At 43.5% G+C, this 24,351-nt stretch overlaps 1 protein-coding gene across 3 annotated transcripts in view; it reads left to right on the top strand.

The window, feature by feature from the left end:
• The first annotated feature begins 2,267 nt into the window (after nt 1-2,267).
• The window catches only part of PIK3CD (phosphatidylinositol-4,5-bisphosphate 3-kinase catalytic subunit delta), a 50,219-nt gene continuing 28,135 nt past the window's right edge, over nt 2,268-24,351 (top strand). The window contains exons 1-5 of one of the 3 annotated variants that reach the window (XM_083752485.1): nt 2,268-2,286; nt 10,219-10,283; nt 16,178-16,341; nt 21,747-21,975; nt 23,237-23,469. In XM_083752485.1, the coding sequence (XP_083608611.1) occupies nt 16,201-16,341; nt 21,747-21,975; nt 23,237-23,469 (603 nt within the window). In that variant the 5' untranslated portion in view covers nt 2,268-2,286; nt 10,219-10,283; nt 16,178-16,200. Of the gene's footprint in view, nt 2,287-8,866; nt 8,910-10,218; nt 10,284-11,345; nt 11,366-16,177; nt 16,342-21,746; nt 21,976-23,236; nt 23,470-24,351 lie in introns of those variants that run through there. The other 2 variants (XM_083752486.1, XM_083752487.1) reach the window with 2 other exon arrangements.

Raw genomic sequence — 24,351 nt, 5'->3', positions numbered from 1 at the left:
GGTAATATGTGGGGAGGGGGAAATGCTATTTTTTCTCTTCCTCACTTGTCTGACTTCCTTTTAGTTGTATTTTACGCTTCTAAAAAGGAGGGGGGCGGACTCATCAGCCTCTGTCTCTCCAAATCGACAAGAAGGCAGAGCAAAGCAGAGATAAAGGCAGCTCTCTCTGCTATAACCAGGCTGATCAGTTGCAAAGGAAGTGGGTGGGCGAAGATGTCTTCCTCTCACCAGGCTGCAGGAGAATTTGCGTCTGAACATTTCCCCCTTGCGCATCAGGATTAAAGTGCCCCCCCCCCCGGCTCAACTGGTTATTTTGCATCCACTTAGCCAGGGTTCCTTATTTGCCTCTTCACTTCTTAACTTAAATTTCCTCCTTGGCAGAAAAGTGTGCCACTGCCTTGTGGCAGGCAGAGGTTCACCTGGTAAAGCGTCTGCTCCATAGGGATAGCCACACACCTGCTGTCCTCAGGCCACACTCATCACTGACTTTTCTTTGCCTGGCTGGAATATGTCCAAGATTGTCTCTTGCTGGCCTGGATGGTGTGAAGGGGCAGATTCTTCTCTGGTCAGCTGTGCACCAGGTCGAGAAAATTGTCTGGGGTGGGGGGGTGGGCAGGGGTCCCAGCGACCTTTGGTGAGGAAGCTCAGGCAGGGGTCTAATCCCAACCTTCCAACTTTTCTCAAATGAAAATAGAGATGTCCTACTCCATAATTATAAATTTATTATTATAGTGGTACCTCGGCTTACATACGCTTCAGGTTACATACGCTTCAGGTTACAGACTCCGCTAACCCATAAATATTGCTTCAGGTTAAGAACTTTGCTTCAGGATGAGAACAGAAATTGTGCTCTGGCGGTGTGGCGGCAGCGGGAGGCCCCATTAGCTAAAGTGGTGCTTCAGGTTAAGAACAGTTTCAGGTTAAGTACAGACCTCCGGAACAAATTAAGTACTTAACCCGACGTACCACTGTATTATTATTATTATTATTATTATTATTATTATTATTATTAATGCCCCACCCATCCTACTGGCTTGCCCCAGCCGCTCTGAATGGCTTCCAACACATATTAAAACATAATAAAACTATACAGGGCTGCATTCAGATGTCTTCTAAAGGTTTTATCTTTCTTTATTTGCTTGGCTTTGGCGTCGCATAACTCCATACCGTCTAATATTTCTCTGATGAAAATAGGGACGTCCTAAGGAAAAGTGGGACATTCTAGGGTCAAATCAGAAACTGGGATGGCTTCTATAATTATGGGACTGTCCCTGGAAAATAGGGACACTTGGAGGGACTGTAATTATGACTCCCTAGGCCCCTGGTAAACCTTCCTGAGGTTCTCTCACCCCTCCTCTCAGGACCCTTCCTTGCATGCTTTTGAGTGGCTGGCAGGTGCCCTTTTGAACAATGGTAACACCTTGCTTTCCTAGGTGGATGTGCATAAAAACAAACAAACACAACCCTTTGATAGTTGCAGGTCTGACCCCTACTGCACTGACCTAAAGATCACATCATTTGCACCAGCCACTTTTGAATGTGAGGGAATGTGGCTCTTGGATGGAAGAAAAGGTTGTCCCCCCCCCCCCGGCACACTGTAACGCCCTCAAAGAATTATGGGAACTGTAGTTTAAGGGTAATGTGAAATTGGAACTCTTTCTCAGCCGGAACTTGCCGGAACCTCTCAGGTGGGCATCATTGCCACTCTAAGAGAACAAGGAAGGTGTTCCTAGTGATCCCTGGCACCTCTTTTTCTATAAAAATAACACTGGGTCAAACCACATGCCCAAAATTCTTAGAGAGAGAGAGAAGGGTGTGCTTTAAAAATCGCCTTAGAAGAATCCCAGCATGCAGGATGTGAATAGCTCAACAATTGGCAGGTCAATACATTCTGTTGCCTGAGGCGGACCAGTAAATAGCACCCACCCACAAACCCTGACAAGTGCATAGAAAACCCCACAAGAATCTCTCCCTGGCTATAAAAGTGCAATAATAATGAACTAAATATTTTGCTGCCCTCTCACGACATCCAAATCAGCTACCTGAGGTGGCTGCCTCGCTCTGGCTAATGAGAGGGCTGGGTCTGTTGACCGTAGTCTACTCTATACTCACTTTGGATTAGCCTCTTTCCTTGGTCATCCCTTACAACCATTGGAAATATAACTGGAAAAAATGAGTTTGGTTAAAATTCCGGATCATTGGAAATCTCACTTAATGGTGCATTCCTGATTGTGTCTACTCAGAAGCAAGTGCTGCTGAATTCAGTGAGGCTTACTCCGGCCCCAGGTAAGTAGGGATATTGCTGCACTTGTAACTGAGAGCTTTATTCATTTGTAAAGCACTAACCTCACACCAGGCATTGATTATTATGAAAAATGAAGCAAACAAAAATCAAAAGGCAGTTTTGAAATAGTGGTTAGAATCAGTGCAGTTTTGCATCAACGTGTTGGTCCACTGTATCCAAATATAGACGAAAAGCTTATCCTTGATCCCAGGAACCATTCCACAAATTTGATTAAAATTTTGGTAAAAAATGTTACCAAAATTTGGTAAAAATCAGTGCGTTTGAAGGGGGTAGTCTGCCATCTTTGTTCAAAATGGCGTCCAACTGATCTAAACATAGACAAAAACCTGCTCCTTCATCTCAGCAACCATCGTGCAAAATTGGGCTGTGATAAGAGGTGACTAAATGCATAGGAAACAGACAAACCACTTTCCAAAATATATAGTAATGTAGTAGAAATGTATTAGCAGAATCCTCTGCTTTTTAGTCAGCGATAGCAGCCGCATCTAAACTACCTGAGCTGCAATATTGTGACTAGTCTGTCTGGACATCTGGTTTTTGGTAAGGAAATTGTTTGAGGTTAATGTTTCTCGACCTGTAAGGAAATCCAGCATTTTTGTAAAGCTAATGTGGTTTTTTCCCCCTTGTAGATTTACATTCTTGTTTTCCTGAGCAAACCTTGTTTGTTAGTTATCTGTTTTGCTGTGGATTATTCCAAAACTCAAGATTTTCAGAATGCCACTGGTGTTATAACTTTTTTTAACTGGTTTTTAATTTCAAGTAACAAAGCATACTGATACCTGACGTGACCCGTTGCGGCCGCAAGAAGGCCCACTAGAGCCTGCCGCAGGCTACAGAATATTGAGGGGGCCCAGCACCCTCCTTGAAAATGGGGGGGGGGGGCTTTGGCTCCCTGGCACCCGCAAATGGTACTCCTGAGTAGGGCTAATTTTGGGTCTGGTCGTAATGATTGTTCCATCATTTGATTAATGAGCCTGATTTTTGCACAAAAGGAGGAGTGTTGAGTTATTGGGACTAAAGTGGAATCAAAAGATAAATGTTTCAATCAAATCTGATTTTAGAAAGAGGTTAACAATGTCTTCTTGTCCATTTTCCGATAAGAGAGTGAACACGTGAAGTCTTGGCCCCTATAATCCTCCATTTTTAACCATGTGATCTGGTCTGAGCCTTGTAAAATCAAAAGGATATTGTATAAGTGAGCGGAGTCTTTATATCATTTTAGCATAGGTATTGCTACATCTCCGTTCTTGATCCTATAAAGGTAGCCGTGGTCTCTTGTTAATATATTTTTTTTTTGCCAATTATAAACATGAAAATTAGGTATGTTAATTGGTAAGACTCAGAATAGGTCTGGCAGGGTGTGTATACACACCTACTCAGATTAGGTGAAGTTAACAGTTAACCCAGATATGCCATATATAGCAAACTGGTGTATAACAGCAGATAATGAAGTTTGAGGTTCAGAAAGGTATAGCGCAGCATCATCTGCAAAATATTGATAAGATGGGTTTTTCCAAATAATTCAAAACCTTTTATCATCATCTGCTTTCAGTGCCAAAGCTCCGTGGCCAGGTTCCATGGCCAGGGCAAAAAGGAGATACCATGGGTAGCTCTGCTATGTGCCCCAGCCAATGGGAAATATCAGAACCTGGACCTGTGACCCCAGGTATAAATTATAAAGCATATCAACACAGGATGCACTAATACCAAAGTGTTGTTATAACTTGTAGGACTATAGAGCTAAGTCAGGCAACTCCTGTGTATTTATTCATTTACTTATTTATTTTTCAAACTTTTATAAGAAAGCATCACATTACAATGCACATTTTAATTGGGATGGGAAACCAAACTGGACTTACTTTTGCATAATAACAGCCTATATCATGCTGCTGCTGCTGCCTTTTATTGATTTTTGCTATTTTGTTTTATGAGTTATTGTAAATCACTCTGGAAGTTTTTAACTGGAGGGCAGTGTAGAAAGGTTTGAAATAAATCAATGCAACTTAATTTTATTTATTTATGGTGATTGCATTCAATTTTTCTGATGCATTTGAGGCCCTCAGAGTAGCTTATAACCAGGGCTTTTCTTCTGCTGGAGCTCACTGGAGCTCAGCTCCGGCACCTCTCAGGTAGACACCATTGCCATTCTAAGAGAACAAGGGAGAAGTTCATGGTGAGCTCTGGCACCTCTTTTTCTTGAGAAGTAACACTGCTTATAGTGCATGCAAATAATGCTATCAGCATCAGTATGAATACTCTTTCTATTTACCGGTACATAAAAATGCAAGACTGTTGTCACGCTGCAGTTTGCATGTCTGCCAACAGATGGCCACATCGACTCCAGTGGGATGGCAAGCAGGCAAGCGAGCATGGCGGCCAGGAAAGCTATTTAGTGGGGATGGCGAGCAGAGTCAGGGGTAGATTTTGGTAATCTTTCATAATACGATGCCCTGTGTGAGCCCAAAATTTGGCTCCCCCAAACCGATCTTCTCAATTTTGCACCCTCTTGGGGAACCACCTGCCCTGCCCTAAATGCAGAGCTGGCAAAGTCTACCAGCCTCTACCAGTTCAAGAGCAATAATCCAGTACAGTAGTTAGTTGATTAATCAACACAATACCAAAATTAGTTATTTAATCTACCAGTTAAAATTTGGATTGCATTTTTATCTGTTATCTAACAATAGAATTCTGCACAACTTTATGCAGAAGTAAATCCCAGTTTATTGAATGAGGATTGCTCCCAGGGATGCTCACTAACCCAGGAGTAAATCCGATGTGAGTAGATATTCCTAGGGTTGGGTTATGCTGCACAAAGGCTCTCCAAATTACACCTTGGTTGCAAAAAAACAACAACCCTGATAATTTCTGTGGCTTCACTGAAACATGCAAAAGACATTTAGGCTAAGCTGGGGGAAAGGGCAATGAATAAAATGAGTCATCTTCTCGAAGGAGGTTTGAGTGTCTCTGCAAAGATAAAATGTGTTAGATTGCAGGAAAAAAAATAGCTGCAGAGTTAAATGTTTCCTCTCCTCCACAACCCAGGTGGTTGTTGAAGACTGGTAACATTTTAATCAGGCTTGAAGTAAATTTAATTAAACGCTGAAGATAAAAATTCAATTACAAGGAGAAGTGAATTGCCCAGTTTGTCCTTAAGCATATAAATATTTTCTCTGTGCTTTTACTGAAACAATCCTATGCATTTTACTTAGCAAAAAGACTACATAACATATCCCAACATGTTTAAAGCACACGACGTCCCCAAAGAATCTTGGAAACTGTAGTTTACTTCTCACAGAGCTATGATTCCCAGCACTGTTAACAAGGTACAGTTCTCAGGATTGTTAATTTTTTAAGCCATGTGTTTTAAATGGATGGTGTGTACACAGCCAGTGTGTGCTCATGTCACTGTGCAGCCTTGCAGTGTTCTACTTTTAGCGCCACCTAGTAGTGCCCCATTCTACATCTTCTTAGCAGCCTTCTGCCCTGCCAACTGCAAAGATGGATCTACACACAGGAGAAAACACGCTATAAATAAGTCAGAAATCAGGCCGTTATAACAAAAAAAATTAAATCCCATTGGAAAAATGTGTAGAAGAATTTCACTGTGTTCTAGAGTCATTGGTGTTGCATGTTTATAGCGCATTCAAATTGTCATTTCTTTCCTAATGTGGCTGAGTCTCAACAGTCACCAGCCGCCACCACTGGCTTTATTACAGTGATGTGTTTTGGTGTAATGGGAAGCTGTTCCTAAGATTACGAGGGATCAAGGCAGGCACTGCTAACAAGACGTGAACGCAGATTTTATTTTAATCCCTGGTCTATTGGGGGCATTGCTAATTGTTTGCTATTTGTATGGCTTTCCATTAATTTTTCATTAAACTCAGTAATTTTGGAGGGTTCTTAAATGCATTGCTAATTGTTTGCTATTTGCATGGATGGGCGTGTTGTTTTAATTAGTTTAACGTCTTTGTTTTGCTTTTGCTTTTTAAATGGGATATAAGCTTGTTATATATGGTTCATGGGGCCGAGCATTTAAGAAAGGCGGACTCAGTCCAGTTCTGCACCCATGCACCCATGTGCACCTGACTGGGTCTTTTAATAAACTGTGGCACAAAGGCAGGAGTTGCAGGTGGTGCTGAAAACAGCTGTCCAGCTGTGGAAGATGGCTGTCTCCAAAGACTAACCAGCCTTCCTGTTTGTCTTGTGGTGGCAATTAAGCAGGCAGCCTTCAAAAACATTTTACTTTGTCCCGTTCTCCTATTAAGGTGTAGAAAAGGCGAGGAATGGGTAACGCACAATGAGCTTTTTAAGTTGCCTAATTGGCCATAACTGTCACAGAGCTTTTTCTAAAAAAGAAAAAGCGGCAGCCTTTGGGATGTTGGGCAGATTCCTAGAAGGTCAGGAAGTATATTATACTGACTTCCTTGGTCCATTTAGCTTGGTATCATCTCTGTCCCATCCTTCGCCAGCCTGGTGCCCTCAGTATGCTTTGGGCTATAGCTCTGCCGCCCTGGGACAGATGCAAGTTGTATTCTAAAATATCTCTAGGAGGCAATGGCTTGCCAGGATTTCCCCAACGCTACTGGGAGATGCCATTGGTGATTGAACCAGGGATCTTTTGCATATAAGACAGAGGCTCTACCACTCAAGTGTGGAAACTCCCTCTTAAAAGTAAAGTGAATATTCTAGTCCTCGTGGTTTATTTTATGTACTCTAATTAATGAGAAGAGTCTCATGCTCGACCGACTAAAATGTTACTCAAATAAAATGTGGGGTGTGATAGCAGAAGGTGCCTCATTTGTGGCTGCCAAGTGAGGTTGCCAACTGAGCGAGGGGGGGGGGCGGGAAACTGGGTCTGTTCTTATGCCTTTATGGGCAGATGCAGAAATCACTGTATATGTGTGGATGTGTGTGCGTGCGTGTGGAGAGATAGCAGGGGCATCATAATCAAATTATTATTTGAGGTGCCAAAGCTACAATGGGTCAGCTGGAAAGTTAGCAACCACACATTTACCAATTAGCGCACAGCAACTTCCTGGTCAGACGTTCCAAAGTAATTGAACCGAGACACTTCTTCAAATAAGCAGAAGTTGTCTTCCGGTAAAAAGTGACTTACCGAAATATCTCCACATATAGCAAGGCAGGGTTGAAGGATTAAACCATCACCACCACAACCACCACCTCAAAGAAGCTCTGTAGAGAGGTTTGTGATGGCTAATAATTATTCCCTTATTAAAGGCATTTTCTGCTTGTCCACAGCTTCCAAAGATTGAAGGGAATATGGAGTAGTAAAGCAAATTGCAAGTGCAATCTTAAAAACATCATAGACAATAAAACCATGAAAGGGGATTGTAGGAGGGGCACAGAGAACCCTGAAGGAAAGCCTGTTGTCTTGAACATAATTACAATTTTTTTTTTACAGTCCAATGTGTTCTTCATGGATACATATGTAGTGATTTGTTAGATTTTTGTACAGTGGTTTTCAAATGTCCTGGAAGTTGAACATTTCTGTTTTTGAATGCTGAAAACCCGGAAATAAATGCTTCGGTTTTCGAACAAGCCTCAGAAGTTGAACATGCTACGTGACTTCAAGATCTGGAGGTGTAGGTGTCGCCTATTGAGGTTTCGGTTTTTGAACATTTCAGAACGGATTACGTTCAAAAACCGAGGTAGCACTGTACACTGTTGATCGAATGAGAGCCGAAAGCTTATGGTGGATGCATCAGCTATAGCTGTAGATTAGCATGGCATCTGCCAGTGTAGTGCGCACCAGGAGCATGGAACTTCCATCAGCCTCACCAAGTCCAAAACACCTGGAGGGGCAGCAAGAGTTGGACTGGTTGGCAAAGAGCTAATTGCCCAGAGTTTCACTTGAAATAAAAATAAAAATGGAGGTTATTTTCGTTCAGACGTATGTAATGCCACCCCAACTGAAAGAGAAACCTGCTAGCAGAAATGGTATTTCCTCCTGACAAGGAATAGAATCTTTCATTTCTTAAACACTGCCTTACACCTTTTTTCAGTTCTGCATTCTTACAGCGAGGTCATTTTCAGTGTGGGAATCTTCTATGCTGTACTAAGGAGAGTGGGGAGGTATCAGTAGAAATACCCTCCTAGTGTCCCTATTTTACAGGGACAGTCTTGGAACTACAAAAGCCATCCCAGCTTCTGATTTGATCCCAAATGCTTGGGGGGGGGGTTTTTGACAAAAAATGGGGGGTAGAGGAGGGGAGTGAGAAATGTCCCCATCTTCATCTGAGAAATGTTGGAGGGTGTGCAGCAGTGTGGGCGGGGTCCCAAGGGCCTCAAAATGAATAGCTTATGACTTTAAGAAACTGCTGCGGAACTGGGGCAGGGGACAAGATTTGTGAAAGTACCAAAAATAGCGGTGGGGGGGGGACCCAAAAGGTGGGAGGGGAGAGGTCCCTAAACAGGTCCGTTGAGACTGGGCATGCTCCGTGGGCATGGAATGCTGAAAACTCTGTGTGGAGGCCAGGGGTCACCAATTTTTCTGGCCTAGTGGGCATATTTTGAATTTTGAGAGAGTTCTGGGACTGCCTGTCACAAAATGGCTGCCATGGGGGAGGTGGTTAGTAAATGGCAGGTAATGATGATGATAATAATAATAATAATAATAATGCCACAACAGAGAAAATTATGCACTTTTTGAGATTTTGACAAGGACTAGAACCGCCAGACACTTTCAAATATGATTTGGCAATCCTGTATGACATACAGTGAAACCACCATTATTAGGACAACCTTCGTCAGAAGTCTAGCAAATCTGGAACTAAATACTTGGTGATTTGTTAAAGGTGATCGTCTTGACTTCAATTTTAACACGTCTGCAACCACTGATTCTACATGCCTGTTTTCATAGTTTGGCTTTTCACCTTTTATTTTCCGTCTGTTATAATTGTTCACTCTGTTTTATATATAATGACATTAAATATATATATACTAAAATAATAATAATCATAATAATAATAATAATGGCGGACATGGGAAGCATGGCATAACAAAAAATTAGAGATACCTGAGGGTATGTTCTACTGCTCATAATTATGGATCTTTTTTGTTTTCCAGTTAAATCTGAGAGGCCCCATGGTGGTAATAGGCACTGGACTGGCAACCCTTCGTATAGGTGGATGGAATGGAGTATTCTGAAAAGAGGACTCCACATTGTAATATTTTGTTAAAGGCCCTACTAGACATATCTAAAAGGCCACTGATGCTCAGTGTGCTGCATTGAACATGCTTAACAGCTAAAATTGTGCATAAAGTGTTTTTGTTTTTTTAAAAAATAATATTGGCAGAGAAAAATCAGATGTTTAAATCGACTCTTCAGAAATCCTGAATCACTCGGAACTCTGGATAAAACAGCAGCAGTAAGCTGGAAGAATGTTTTTAAGTGAACCACGTTTTTTAAGTGTAATACGTAATGGTTTTCCTAATGTTTTAACCGCTTTAGGACTTTGCTTCCGTTTTCAGACGTTGCATCTCTTTGCCGCCCCGCGCTCCTTGAGGAGGGAAGGCAGGGTGCAAATTCAAGAAGCGATGGCAATGCCGCAGGGCGTCCTGTGTGGGGCTGCCCTTGGAGGCTGTTCGGGCCGGGGTGGTTGCCTGGGCTTGAGGGCTGATGGGAGTTGTAGTCCAGAACCATCTGGAAGGTAGCCGGTTGAGGAAGGCTGACCCTGTTGCTTTTGTGCGTGTTGCCTGCGAGAAAAAGTTGTCTGCTAACGCTTCCTGTTGCCGCAGAGACTTTGCAAACGGTCCCTTGGAAAGCGCCAAGCCCAGCCTTCGGGAAGGAGGGGGGTGCCGAAGACTTCCTAGGCCGGCGTTCTCCAGATTCTCCCTGGCAAGGTTTATTTTATTTTATTTTTTTTTCAGTTCATTTTCATTTTTATTTTCAGTCGGCGCCGGTCAAGAGATCCGCTTGCTTTCCTGCCGGGGAAGTGATCATGGATGCTATCCTCAGGTCAGTAGAAGGGGTGGTGGGCGCATCATGAATAAGGATTTGACACTGTATGTCAGCCTCTGCCCTCCCAGGGATCCAGAGTCTTCTCCAGCAGCTGGTCCTACTCGGAGTAGACCCGTTGAAGTTAATGGGCTCGGCTCGTTTAGGCTCATGAATTTCCATACTCTGAGATGGATCGTAGCAGGCGGCAACGCTTGGTTTATTCTGGGTTGCATCCAGCCCTTACTAAGAGTAGACCCTTTGAGATTAATGGGCAAGGCTAGCCCAGGCGCAATGCTTTTGAATGGGTGTACTCGTGAGTAAAACCTAGCAGGGATGCAACCCTCTGACTTTTATCCTGACTTTGAATTCTACCCCATTCCAGTCCTCCCAATTTAGGAGCACATGATGCTTGTTTTTCTCTGTGATGCTTTTTCTTTTCCTTTTTTGAAGAGGTGCGGGGGGGGGGGGTGACTTTTCTGGGCTGAATTTCAGCCTTTGGGAATTATGTGTCCTGTTACCCAGAGGGGTAAATGTAAAATGGAGGTGAATGGAAATCTAGATTAGTTTCTAATGGTTGCTATGTGCACGTATAAGACCTTGAGCACAGTGCCTCTGAGCATGTTCAGAGTGCCCTTAGAACACTGTCTTCTACCAACTCAAACTGTTTATTCAGCCTGGTGTTCTGGTAGAGGACTTTCCCAGCAGATGCTGCCTGATTTATTTTATTTTATTTTAAGTAATCTTTATTAATTTAAATTACATACATATACAAAGAATTTACAATCTCATACTACAAAAAATTAAAGAAAAACAATTAAGAAAAGAAGAAAGAAGAAAAAGCAGATTTATGTGCATAAAAAAACCTTAATCTTCCTAATTAATACTTAAATAAACACTTAAATAAAAAAGACTTCTGACAAAACGAGTCTTCCTATAATTCTCATTGTACTGTTTATACTGTTCTTGTTTTTCCCCACACAGTTTTATATTGCTGCCTGATTTATTTTAACTGGAGATTTTGGGGGACCTTCTGTTTCTGTGAGCCATTAAAGATTTCAGATTTAGCCATGAGAGATGCTAGGGCTCTGTGTCAGAACGTTGTGACTTTATAGGTACCTTTGTTATCCATGAAAATCTTTCAATAAAAACAAAATAATGATAATAATATTTGCCTGCATCTCAGCATCCTGACCTAAGGTGGGTAACCTCAGCAGGCACACTTATATTATCAGATTAAAAAGTGGGTCCCCGAAATCATGTTTGGCTAAAGATTTAGCCTTGATCTGAAAAGCTGGAGGACTGTTGCAAAGTACCGGTATATAAAATGTTAAAATTGGGGCTTAGAGGTCTGAAATAAAGGGTGTCAGTTTTGCAGTTGGGGTGGTAGATATTGTTGCTTTAGTGTTATGGGGAGAGGGGAGGAGTGGTCTTACTGCCGGGGTGTGTATGTCTTTGTGTGGAGCAGACTTGATACTTTTTTAAGGATGCTGAGCTCTCTGAAGCTCAAGAGCTATGGGGTTGTTAATCTTCATTGTGGGGCCAACTGTTTGCTTCTTTCTCCTCAACCTTTTGAAGTATGACATGTTCTGAAAATAGTTTTACTTTGATTTTTACGGGGGGCGGGGGGCGGGGAGCAGAAGTATTATATGCCATGCTATTCAGTTTTAACCCAGGCAAGAAATAAATAACACCACGGTTCGGGTCCGTACTGGTTTGTTTATCTCAGCTTTGAAGCTAATCCCTATTTTGGTGCAAGATCTGGTATTCTGCGAATCTTCTCATTTCTTTATTTTAAAGGGGCATGCATTTATAAGACTTTAGTCCTCATTGCTATAGAGAGAAGCTTGACAAAGCTAATCCGCACTCCTGTGCAAGATTCGGTATTCTTGGGGTACCTTGGGGTACAGATGCTTCAGGTTACAGACTCCTCTAACCCAGAAATAGTACCTCAGGTTAAGAACTTTGCTTCAGGACGAGAACAGAAATCGCACAGCAGTGGGAGGCCCCATTAGCTAAAGTGGGAGCTCAGGTTAAGAACAGTTTCAGGTTAAGAACAGACCTCCAGAATGAATTAACCCGAGGTACCACTGTATGTATGTATTTATTTATTTATAAGAGGGCTTACATTTCTAAGGTTCAAGTCCTCTTTGTTACAGGGGGTGGGGAAAGCTTGTGAAACATGGGCAGTGTTTGGCTGTTGGAAAATGTTTCATTTTCCTTTGAATTATGTATCAGTATATACAAACATGCATTATATTGGTCTCCTCCCAGCTTTATTATGTCATCCTCTTCCTGTTATGCTCTGAAAATACCCCTGGCAAATAAATGCCTCATCTTTGCAGATATCTCCCCCCCACCCCCCAGTGCAGCCTGTAGAGGTTTTTGTTTCATGTGTTGTTGTTGTTGTTTTCTATCCTGAGTGCAAGTTTGCCTGGCTTTGTAAGTGCTTGGCAAGTCAGATTTGTAATAACAAAGCACTTAGTGTAGGGCTACTGCGTTATCAAGGGGAATGATAATTTGCTCTCTTAGCTAGCAGAGTAATATTTCTGCCTTTGTGACCTGTAGATGGACAGGGCTGGCTGGTAAACTAGCTTTGCTCCTGGGGTCTGTTGTGTGTGTGTGGGGGGGGGGGGGGGAGGTAAGCTGGATTCACCCCCTCTGATGGTCAAAGAGAAAAATGCAGGAATGTGGCATAAGATTCCAGAAATGGAATGGGAGGTCAGCAGCCATGGACTCATGATGTCACAGCTACGACGTCACAGGCACTGACCTTTAGCTCCATGCGCTGCCAGAACAAAACATCTCTCCCTGCAGGGGGGTGGGGGGGGCAGGACAAGGGAAGTATTTGCTTGCTGTGTCAAGAACTCCTGTTTCTCAGCAACTGTTGTTGGCAATCTTGCCTGTGCTGGGAAACGGGAACTTAACTGAGAACAGGCACTGTCTGGACTGATTTTATTGATGGCTGTGGACTCTGCTTGGAAACGACCTGGTCTGTTTTTTTTTATTTAAAAAATCTCAAGTGACTCCAAACAGCATTACATTTTGCTTGTTACTCAGTGTTCGGCACAAACTCTACTGTCAGGAGGGAACATCTGATTCTGCACCCGTCTGACACCCCCCCCAATCATTTGAACGACATGCTCCGAAGCAGAGCTATTTTGAATTTTCATTGTGCAGTATATTTTCAGTGGCATTGTCTGCCTTTGGATGTTTAGTCAGCATTGGAAAGATGAGCTGTAACAATTTTAAGATAAATAATATTCTGAGTTAGGGACATAGGAAGCTGCCTTACCATGGTTCCACCTACGTCTAGTGTTGTTCCACCTGAGTTGAGTGATGGACATGTTTGGGGAGCATGTGGGAAGTCCTAAATTCAGTCCTTATCAAAGGGGTGAGGAACCAGTGGTCCTCTAGCTGTTTTCAGTCTGCTCTAAGCATCTCTAACCATTGGCTGGTGGGAGTTGGGAGCCCAACTACACCTAGAGGGCCGCAGGTTCCCCATCCCAGAACTAGACTGCCACTTCCTTTACTGCCCCGACCTGCCTCCATCACTTGCCTTCACTGCCCTGAGTTTGAATCATAGAATTGTAGAGTTGGAAAGGAGCACAATAGTCATCTACTCCAACCCCCTGCAGTGCAGGAATCTTTCGCCCAACATGGAGCTCGAACCCACGACCCCAAGTTTGAGTCTCATGCGCTACCGACTGAGTTATCCAGCCTCAACTCTGCCTTCCTCTAAATGTTGCTGGACTGCGATCCCACCATCTCTGACCACTGGCCCTGCTGGTTGGGGCTGATGGGAGCTGGAGTCCAGCAAAGCCTCCCCAGCCTGCCATCTCTGCTTGGAAGTGTAGTGCAGTGGTGAAAGAACGATAAGAGAACTTCCAAGTTCAAAATCTACCGCTCGGCTGTCTCTCGGGCCTCTTACCTACCTCACAAGGCTGTTGTGAAAATTATAAAATGCAGTGGATGGGCAGGGTAGAGGTGGAAGAGAGAAAAAGAACCAGGTACTTCATCTGGGAGCCTTGAGAAAATGGGATAGAAAATGTGAAAAATAAAAGCATTGTTTTGTTGACAGGTGACAGGGGAAAAATCCTCTCTGTCTGAGACTCTGGAAATCTGCTGCCAGTCAGAGCAGGCGAATTCAGCGTAGATAGATCAGTGGTCATGCTTAGTTGGCATCCACATTTAAAAACACATTGAATGCACATTGAAAGCACATGGCACCCCGCAAAATAATCCTGGGAACTGCAGTTTGCTAAGGGTGCTGGGAATTTTAGTTCCATAGATGTAAGCTACCGTCCCCAAGAACGGTTCCCCCAAAGAATCCTGGCCACCTTTGTTTGTTAAAGGCTCTCGGAATTGTAGCTGGGGGGGTGGGTAAAGTAGTTCCCAAAGAATCCTGGGAACCACAATTTACTAAAAGGGCTGGGAATTGCAGCTCTGTGTGGGAGTAAACAACAGTTCCCAGGATTCTTCTTTGTTGGGGGAGTATCATGTGACTTAAATGTGTCATTTCAGGTGATGTGATGTGAGCAGGAACTACTAACTCTCACCCACCTCTCACCCTGCACTAATGTATTTCAAATACAGCTGGAGTCTCCTGGGGCGGCATCAAATGTGTTTTTGTCCCGTCCCCCCCGGCCGCTCACCCCCACCGAGTCATCTCTGGCTCAGCTTATGCATCTGTAACTCAAAACAAGCAACAGTCATAAATGCTTCTGGCATGCCAAAGCTCATCTTGTAAACATGTCTGGGGTTTGATGTGTGTGTCCCGGCTGCAGAGGGCAGGGAGGGTGTCAGTGAAGCCTCTTCTCTATTTCCTCTACTGAGCCCCCCCACCCCGCCCCACTACTCAGCACCCCCACCCCCCATGCTTATATTTCCTTCCCTTCCTAGGAAGTTGAATGTGTGGTTTGTGGTGGCTGCATCATGCCCAAAAGGGCTCAACAGATAATACTTTTTATTTTTTTTAAAAAAGCAAGAACCACAGACTGCATTTCTGGGAATTTTTGCTCCCAGCTTAGCAACAGATGAGGAAATGGCACATATGCTCTGAGGGGCTGTCATGAAAAAGTGGTGAAGACTGACAAATGGCACCCGAGGGTCCTGCAAGCTGCATTATTTGGGGTGGGGTGGGATGTTGCTTCACACACACACACACACCCCACTCTTTCCCAGAAGGTTCTGGTGCCTCCTAGTCCTTTATCAGGTGTATTGTGGTTAGAAAGTCAGCACCTGGCACCGTCAGGATTTACATGGAGATGCTGTACTGGGAAGAAACCTCACCTGCTGAATCTCTGCCTCTCGAGTAGCTCTCTTGGGAAAGGGTGCAAGATGGCTAATCTTTTTGAGACATGGTACCTTTATATTATTACCTTTCAGAATTAAGCATTGGAAACTTGCAGAGAGGCATAACTATTATTGCATCCATCCCATTCCAACTGAAAGGGAGACCTCCTTCCAATAATTATGGTGGGGTGGAGGTGGTAGTTTGAATTTGGGTGTGCTAGGCAACCAGTGACTTCCCTTTACTACTTATGGGTCCAGAAAAAATAGGACATCTCCCGACAACTGCCACGATCCTGGTGATATTTTTATTAGCATTTATTTCCGGCTAATGATCAGGTGGAAAATCCAGCCTCCCAAACTTCTTGGTATTATTTTGCGCTCTCTTTTTTTTTTGGTTAAGTTTCTAGTCCTTAGGATTATGTTCCTTCTCATAAGGACTGCAAACTTGCTTGTCAGGAAAGACGAAAAGATGATCCAGGTGCTAAATTCTTTGTTTATAAACCCCTAGCTAGTTTCAGCCTGTTTGGGGGCAAAACTGAAAACCATCGCATATCTATCTGTCTTGAGACCTTACAGATACATAAGTTTAACTTGTCCTCTCTGCTTCTCCTTGATGGCAGGTTGTAGCTGAGACCGGAGCAGGATGCCCCCTGGGATTGCTTGCCCCGTAGAATTTTGGTCCAAAGAAGCGAACCAGAGCATTCAAGTCGACTTCCTCTTACCCACTGGCATATACTTGACCCTCTCCATTTCCTGCAATGCAAGTCTTAACACCATCAAACAGGTACTCAGCTCTTTCTCTTTTTATCTTTCTCCATCACAACGGAGTTGCCAAACTCATTCCACGTGTTTTCTGTAAGCAAGAGATTGTGCAAGGTCCCGAGGTTCTCTGATGCATCCCAAGCCAGGGCTGGAAAAATTCCATGAAGCTAAAATGTTGTTGGTGAAAAGAACTAACAACATATTCACCCAAGGGCCATATGTGGCCCTCCAAGCTTCTCCGTTTGGCCCCCTGGACTCTCTCCCAAGACACACTTCTCAACAGCCCTGCCCTGCTCCCTCCTCACCTAGTCAGATGGGCAGGGTACTACTGCTACTAGTACTACTTCAATTATTATTATTATTATTATTATTATTATTATTATTATTATTATTATCATTATTATTATTATTACAGTGGTGCCTCGCAAGACGAAAAGAATCTCTTCATCTTGCGGTTTTTTCGTCTTGCGAAGCAAGCCTATTAGCGGCTTAGCGGATTAGCGCTATTAGCGGCTTAGCGGATCAGCTGATAAGCGGCTTAGCGGATCAGCTGTTAAGCGTCTTAGTGGCTTAGCGGATCAGCTGTTAAGTGGCTTAGCGGATCAGCTCTTTAGCGGCTTAGCGGATCAGCTGATAAGCGGCTTATCAGCGGATCAGCTGATAAGCGTCTTAGCGGCTTGGGAAAAAGGAGGGGGGAAAGGGAAAAAAACCCGCAGGAACTCGCAAGACATTTTCGTCTTGCGAAGCAAGCCCATAGGAAATTTGTTTTGCGAAGCACCTCCAAAACGGAAAACCCTTTCGTCTAGCGGGTTTTCCGTCTTGCGAGGCATTCGTCTTGCGGGGCACCACTGTATTATTATTATTATGCCCAGCTAGGATAGGTCATTGAACTCTGAGCATGCCTCTTGCTTGCTTTCGTGGATGGAGGGTAGAGACAGATCTCTCTCTGTATGTAGTCTACTATACAGAGATGAAATTTGCAATCATTGCCCTACCTACTTTCCCTTCTGACCCCTCCCACCATCGGAATGCGGCCCCTGGAAAGCTGCCCAAGAGGGAATGCAGTGCTCTTATTTGAGAATGGTTCCCTGTCCACCTTCTGGCCCTTGCAGAGAACTGTATGCACCTTTCAGACCCTCCCAGCAGCCAGCATCAAAGGCAGAAATCCTTGTATTTCCCTAGCCTTGGAGCTTAGCAGCCGGCCATTTTGTTACAGGAGCTGAAGTGCAACCTGGGCAGAGCAGAAAGTCACTCTCTGTTTATCAAATAAAGGAAGTGGCAGTTGACCTGTTCGAGGTGAGATTGCACTTCCCCTTCTTAAAAGATCCAAGATTGCATCTTGGCAGGTGCATCTAAGACCTCATCTATTCCAGGAAATGCCCACATTTAGTTTTACTTACCTACCTGTTTCTCTGTCATTAAAAAACAATCCAAGCAGTTTATTTGATTCCCTCACCCCCAGGACTTTTACGTCAAAAACTTGCTGTGATACCTCAGCTAGTGCATTTGAATTAGTTAACAGGACAGGGCAAAAAATTCAGGAGTATGATCCTGATTTTGGGTACCAGTGGCCTGGCTAGCTATGGCGAGGCACCAGGATTCATGGGGTGGGAGCACCATTGAGCATTGTTATCATGAAATGTGTCATGTTGCCATGGTGAAAAATTGCCACAAAACTGCAACTTACAAATTAAGGCAACTTGGTGGGGATTTGGCTTAACTTTACCATATTCCAAGGACACGTTCCAGGCAGGCAAGATGCTCAGAGTGCAATAAAGAAGGACCAGGGAAGGTGTGGCCTCAGGAGAGGTGGTGTGGTTTGGAGAGAGTTCTGAGGGCCAGATAAGAGAGGCTTTGAGGGCCGGCTCCCCACCCCCTGGCCTGAAGTTCCCTCGACATTATTGGTTAAGCTAACAAAATTAAAACCACAGCAAAGGTCCACTGTCACATGACGCAAAGCTCTGGAAGTCATAAGGCTTCCTATGTTTATACATCTGTTGTTTTCAGAAGCGCCTACAAACAAAACTACATAGGCAGTTCTTTCCCAGAATCTGGGCATTGTCCAAAGGTATGTTTCGTGAACAATGTTCTGTGCAGGAGAAAGAACACTTGGCATTGTTTGAATGGAGAGGAATTCTTTCTTTCCTCGTGCCACCGGTTTTACGCAATTTTGTTGTTTAGTCGTGTCCGACTCTTCGTGACCCCATGGACCAAAGCACACCAGGCACTCCTGCCTTCCACTGCTTCCCGCAGCTTGGTCAAACTTACGTTCGTAGCTTCGAGAACACGGTCCAACCATCTCATCCTCTGTCGTCCCCTTCTCCTTGTGCCCTCAATCTTTCCCAACATCAGGGTCTTTTCCAGGGAGTCTTCTCTTCTCATGAGGTGGCCAAAGTCTTGGAGCCTCAGCTTCACGATCTGTCCTTCCAGTGAGCACTCAGGGCTGATTTCCTTCAGAATGGATAGGTTTGATCTTCTTGCAGTCCATGGGACTCTGAAGAGTCTCCTCCAGCACTATAATTCAAAAGTATCAATTCTTCGGCGATCAGCCTTCTTTATGGTCCAGCTCTCACTTCCATACTTTACTACTGGGAAAGCCATAGCTTTAACTATATGGACCTTTGTCAGCAAGGTGATGTCTCTGCTTTTTAAGATGCAGTCTAGGTTTGTCATCGCTTTTCTCCCAAGAAGCAGGCATCTTTTAATTTCGTGACTGCTGTCACCATCTGCAGTGATCATGGAGCCCAAGAAAGTAAAATCTCTCACTGCCTCCATTTCTTCCCCTTCTATTTGCCAGGAGGTGATGGGCCCAGTGGCCATGATCTTAGTTTTTTTGATATTGAGCTTCAGACCATATTTTGCGCTCTCCTCTTTCACCCTCATTAAAAGGTTCTTTAATTCCTCCTTACTTTCTACCATCAAGGTTGTGTCCTCTGCATTTCTGACCCAACCACACACAATCAAAGCAGATTGCAGGAATGATATAAGGCACGCCAGAGAAATGGAAAGCAATGCATTTATTTTGCAACAGTGAAAATGCTAGGATGTTTTAAACACTGCCGTGTGCGTGCATGTAGAGTAATGGGATGGAGCAGTCTGGATGAGTATGTAGTACGTAAAAGGCCCCAGGTTAAATTCACCAGCATCTCTAAGTGGGGCTGGGAAGGTCCTTGTGCCTGAAATCCTGGAGAACTGCTGCCACCCAGTGTGGGTAATATTGAGCTCAAGGGACCAGTTGTCTAACTCAGTCTAAGACAGCTTTCTATGTCTTAAGGGAAAGGTTTCAGCTCAGTGTCAGTGCATCTACTTTGCACATAGAAGGTTCAATCCCTGGCATCTGGGAGTGTCTCCTACCTGAAACCCCAGAGAGCAGCCAGTGAACTAGTGAACTAGACGGATAAATGGTCCTACTTGGTATAATGTACAATATGTGTTGTCATGTTCCTTATGTAACAAACACAACCAGGAATAAGACCCACAGAAATATAAATTATATAAAAATATCAATATATTTATAATGTATATAATGTATAGTGATACAGATAGATAGATAGATAGATAGATAGATAGATAGATAGATAGATGAATGAGCTAGTAGAGCATGAGACTCTTAATCACAGGGTTGTGGGTTTGAACCCCACGCTGGGCAAAAGATTCTTGCATTGCAGGGGGTTGCACTAGATGACCCTTGGGGATCCCTTCCAACCTTACAATCCTATGATTCTGTGATCTTTAATGTACTTCAGAATACGAACAACGTAAAAAGTAGTTGTTCTGTAGTATAATTCTTCATTGCCTTATTTTTATGGGGGTTTTTTGAAGCACGTTTCAAGTATGTTTCTATCTGTGGGTCTCAACTGTTGGCTCAATATAAGGCAACTTCGTATATCATAAGGGAAAGTCACAGCGGTAGAACACTTACTTTAAACACAGAGGATTCCTAGTTCATCATTTAAGTGTTTCCCATCCCTTTCCCCAGAATTCACCCTGTGAACAAACTTGAACTCGGCTAGCTGCCTTGATTGGACTCCCATCTTAGGTTCAGATGTTGATGGGGAACTCAAACGAGGGCCTCATCTGCACTATGCATTTGAAGCAGCATCATACCACTCCAAACAGCCATGGCTTCCTCCACAAAGACTCCTGGGAACTGTAGTTTGTTAAGGGTGCTGAGATTTGTTAGGAGGTCCCATTCCCCTCATAGAACTACAGTTCCCAGAGTTCCCTGGGAAAGGGGTATAGATTGTTAAGCCACTCTGTGAGGGGAATAGGGGGGTCTCTCTTGCCAACTCTCAGCCCCCTTAACAATCTATAGCTCCCAGTATTCTTTGGAGAAGCCATGAGTGTTTAAAGTGGTGTCATAGTGCTTTAAATGTATAGTGCAGATGGGAGCAAGGGAGGGGGGAGGGAATAAGGTGTCTACAGTGCTTTTTTTCTTAATTTTTTTTTAGGGGTACTCTCATTTTCCTACTCATATTGAACTACTGTCCCTCAATGAGGCCAAACTTAGATTCACAAAATGTTTAGGGGGCATGCATACCCTGTGTCCCCCCTAGAAAAAGCACCGTAATGTCAAAAGAATACTAACTTCAGTGGACTTTGAATACCAAGGACCTGAGTACAAATTGCCAACTGCTTTACCATACAAATCGTACGGCTCAGATCCAAAGGTCTTTGCAATCCAAAAATGAAGAGCAAACAACGAAACACAGCATCTGATTTATACAGAGACGCACAAATACACTACAAATGTGACTAAGTTTTTAAAAAAATAAAAATAAAAATTTGATGACAGCTCTAATTAGGTTAGATTGTGGTCATGATAGAAAGAAGTGAGGCTGGAAGTGATTTGATCTATTTTAACGGCTGAGAACAGATTTCTTTTCAGCCAGAGACTTGTTGTTTAATTGTTCAGTCACATTAGTATTTTAAAAGCATTTCCTTCCTTAGAGGTGCAAAAAAATGCTCTATTTCTTGTGATTAGCATAAATATCAAACCTGCTGATTATTCGTTTTATGTGTGTGAACACCAGAGGCAGCCTAACAATTGCTATTTATTTATTTTAAAAAAAAAAAACAAAAAATGGAAATAAAGGGTTGGATCCGGTGCTTGTCCTATTCAGAGCAAGCCTGTTGAGATTAAGTTAGTCATGCTAACTCCTCTGAGTAGGACTAATGTTCAATGCAACCCAGCGCAAAGAAACGGGAACTATTTCTTTTCTTTTAAAAAAAAAGTTTGTAAAGCAGGAATAGAGTATCTGTTGCCCTCCAAATGTTGTTGGATTCCAACAACATGTGCTGACTGTGGCTGGTGGGGAGTTGCAACCCAAAACAACCCTTGAGGGCAGCAGGTTGGTGTGGGCTCTAGAGGGCCAGATATTCTGATCCCAGAATAAAGCATCTCCTCCTCCTCTCCCTGTGTTTCAGATGGTCTGGCACCATGCTCAGTTTGAGCCCCTCTTCCACATGCTCAGCGGCCCAGAGTCCTACGTCTTCACCTGTGTCAACCAGACAGCCGAGCAGCAGGAGTTGGAGGACGAGCAGCGGAGGCTCTGTGATGTCCAGCCCTTCCTGCCGGTCCTGCGGCTTGTGGCCCGCGAAGGCGACCGAGCTAAGAAGCTGATCAACTCTCAGATCAGCCTCCTCATCGGTAAAGGTGAGGCCCAACCTTGAGGGGTGGTAACTGGGGTTGGATTAACCCAGCCTTGCTCTGCCTGCTGCCTTCCAGGTGGTTTGGACAATGACTCCCATCAGCCCCTGGTGCCAGGACCTTCAAATCCCATCAGTCCCTGGTGCCAGGGCATTCAAATTCCATTAGCCCCTGGTGCCAGGGCCTTCAAATCCCATCAGCCCCTGGTGCCATGGCATTCAAATTCCATTAGCCCCTGGTGCCAGGGCATTCAAATCCCATCAGCCCCTGGTGTTTTGGACTCTTGTCACCTGGATAGTAGTAATAATTATATTATTGTTGTTGTTATACAGTGGTACCTCAGGTTACATACATTTCAGGTTACATATGCTTCAGGTTGCAGACTCCGCTAACCCAGAAATAGTGCTTCAGGTTAAGAACTTAATTCGTTCCGGAGGTCCGTTCTTAACCTGAAACTGTTCTTAACCTGAGGTACCACTTTAGCTAATGGGGCCTCCTGCTGCTGCCGCGCCACCTGCCCCCGATTTCTGTTCTTATCCTGAAGCAAAGTTCTTAACCTGAAGTACTATTTCTGGGTTAGAGGAGTCTGTAACTTGAAGCGTCTGTAACCCAAGGTATCACTGTATATAATTTAATCTTCACAACAACCCTGTGAGGGAGTTCAGGCCAAGAGAAGGTGACCCCCGCCCCCCAGTGAGCTGTATGACTGAGTATTAGGAGACACTGATGTGAGAGCACTTTCAAATGTTGCTCAATCCCATCCGTTGTTTTGGTTCCCCCTTTCTGAACCTTTTTCCAATTCTATGATTTGTCTGAAAACAGAGGGGTTAGGGCAGTGGAAGCAGAACCCCTGTAAAGCTTAAAAACAACATATTAACTCATTCTTCATACCTGCTTTGTAGTTTGTTTTCCTCTTTTATTTTTCATCTGTTGTTGTAATTGGTCTCTGTTTTATATACATTATGAAATGAAATAAAAAATATTTACGAGAACAACAACTTAGAACTCTAAGAATTCCAATTCCAAAATCATTTCGGTTTATGACTCTTCTATGGGTGCTGTCCATCCATTTTTAAGCACTCCCCCACAAAATGCTTTCATAAGGACTGGAAACTTAAAGTTGAAAAATATTTAAAAGATGCCATTCTTATATTAGAGTGATGGTGTTGCCTGGTTCTACATCACAGATGGCATCCCCCCACACTCAAAAAACTATTATTATTGGTTTTATTTTTTAAAAATATATCTTGGGATTTACTATTGTCAGGCCTGCACGAGTTTGATGCCTTGTCCGACCCGGAAGTGAACGACTTCCGTACCAAAATGCACCAGTTCTGTGAGGAGAGAGTGACCAGGCGGCAGCAGCTGAGCTGGAAAGCCTGGATGGAGTATAGCTTTCCTGTGCAACTTGAACCCTCGTCCAGCAGTCTCGGCAGAAAGAGCCCCCTCCAAGTCCCCAACAAGAACATCTTTGTCAACGTCAAATTCGAGTCTGGAGGGGTAAATCCGCAAGCCTTTTCAATCTTAGCAACTTTTTTTTACTTAAAAATAAATAAAAATACTCATATTTATTTAATGTGGAATGCATGCAGCTTTTGCAGTTTGCACGAGGACAGATCTCTGCCCTCAAAGATCTTACAATATAAGATTTGGCATAAGAGGAAACAGAGAGAGGGGGGAAGCAGGGCATAAACGGTGAGGAAAATGTGCTTCCTATGTCATAAGTGGTCAGGCACCTGCTTTTGCATGCAGAAGGTCCCAGGTTCAATAACCCAGCATCTCCAGGTTGGGTTGGGAGAGACTCCCTGTATGGAATCTATAGATTAGCATAGATAACACTGACCTAGATGGAGTCTGTCTTGCATAATGGCATAAGGCAGTTTTATTATTATCATACTTATTTGTTAGTAACTTTACAAAGAAAGAAAAGCCTCTCAGAGTGTCTTAGCATGATAAAATGCAATAGCAAATAAAAATTAAAATCAGAAAATATAAAACAACGTATAAGATATGGGTAGATAGTGCTGTCTATACTGACAAATCGTAAGATTATTGGTTTCATTTTGTACTTACAGTGGTACCTCGGGTTAAGTACTTAATTCGTTCCGGAGGTCTGTTCTTAACCTGAAACTGTTCTTAACCTAAAGCACCACTTTAGCTAATGGGGCCTCCTGCTGCCACTGCGCTACTGGAGCACGATTTCTGTTCTCATCCTGAAGCAAAGTTCTTAACCTGAAGCACTATTTCTGCGTTAGTGGAGTCTGTAACCACTGTACCACTGTGTTTTTATTATGTATTTTGTATTTTTTATATTGTAATTTTATGTTGTGAATCACCTTGAAATCTGTGGATGAAGGGCAATATACAAATTTTATTAATATT

The sequence above is a fragment of the Podarcis gaigeae genome (genome assembly GCF_964106915.1).
Source record: "Podarcis gaigeae genome assembly, chromosome: 8".
Lineage (NCBI taxonomy): Eukaryota > Metazoa > Chordata > Lepidosauria > Squamata > Lacertidae > Podarcis > Podarcis gaigeae.
The sequence above is the reverse complement of the archived record's forward strand: the minus strand, read 5'-3'. Positions and strand labels throughout refer to the sequence as shown.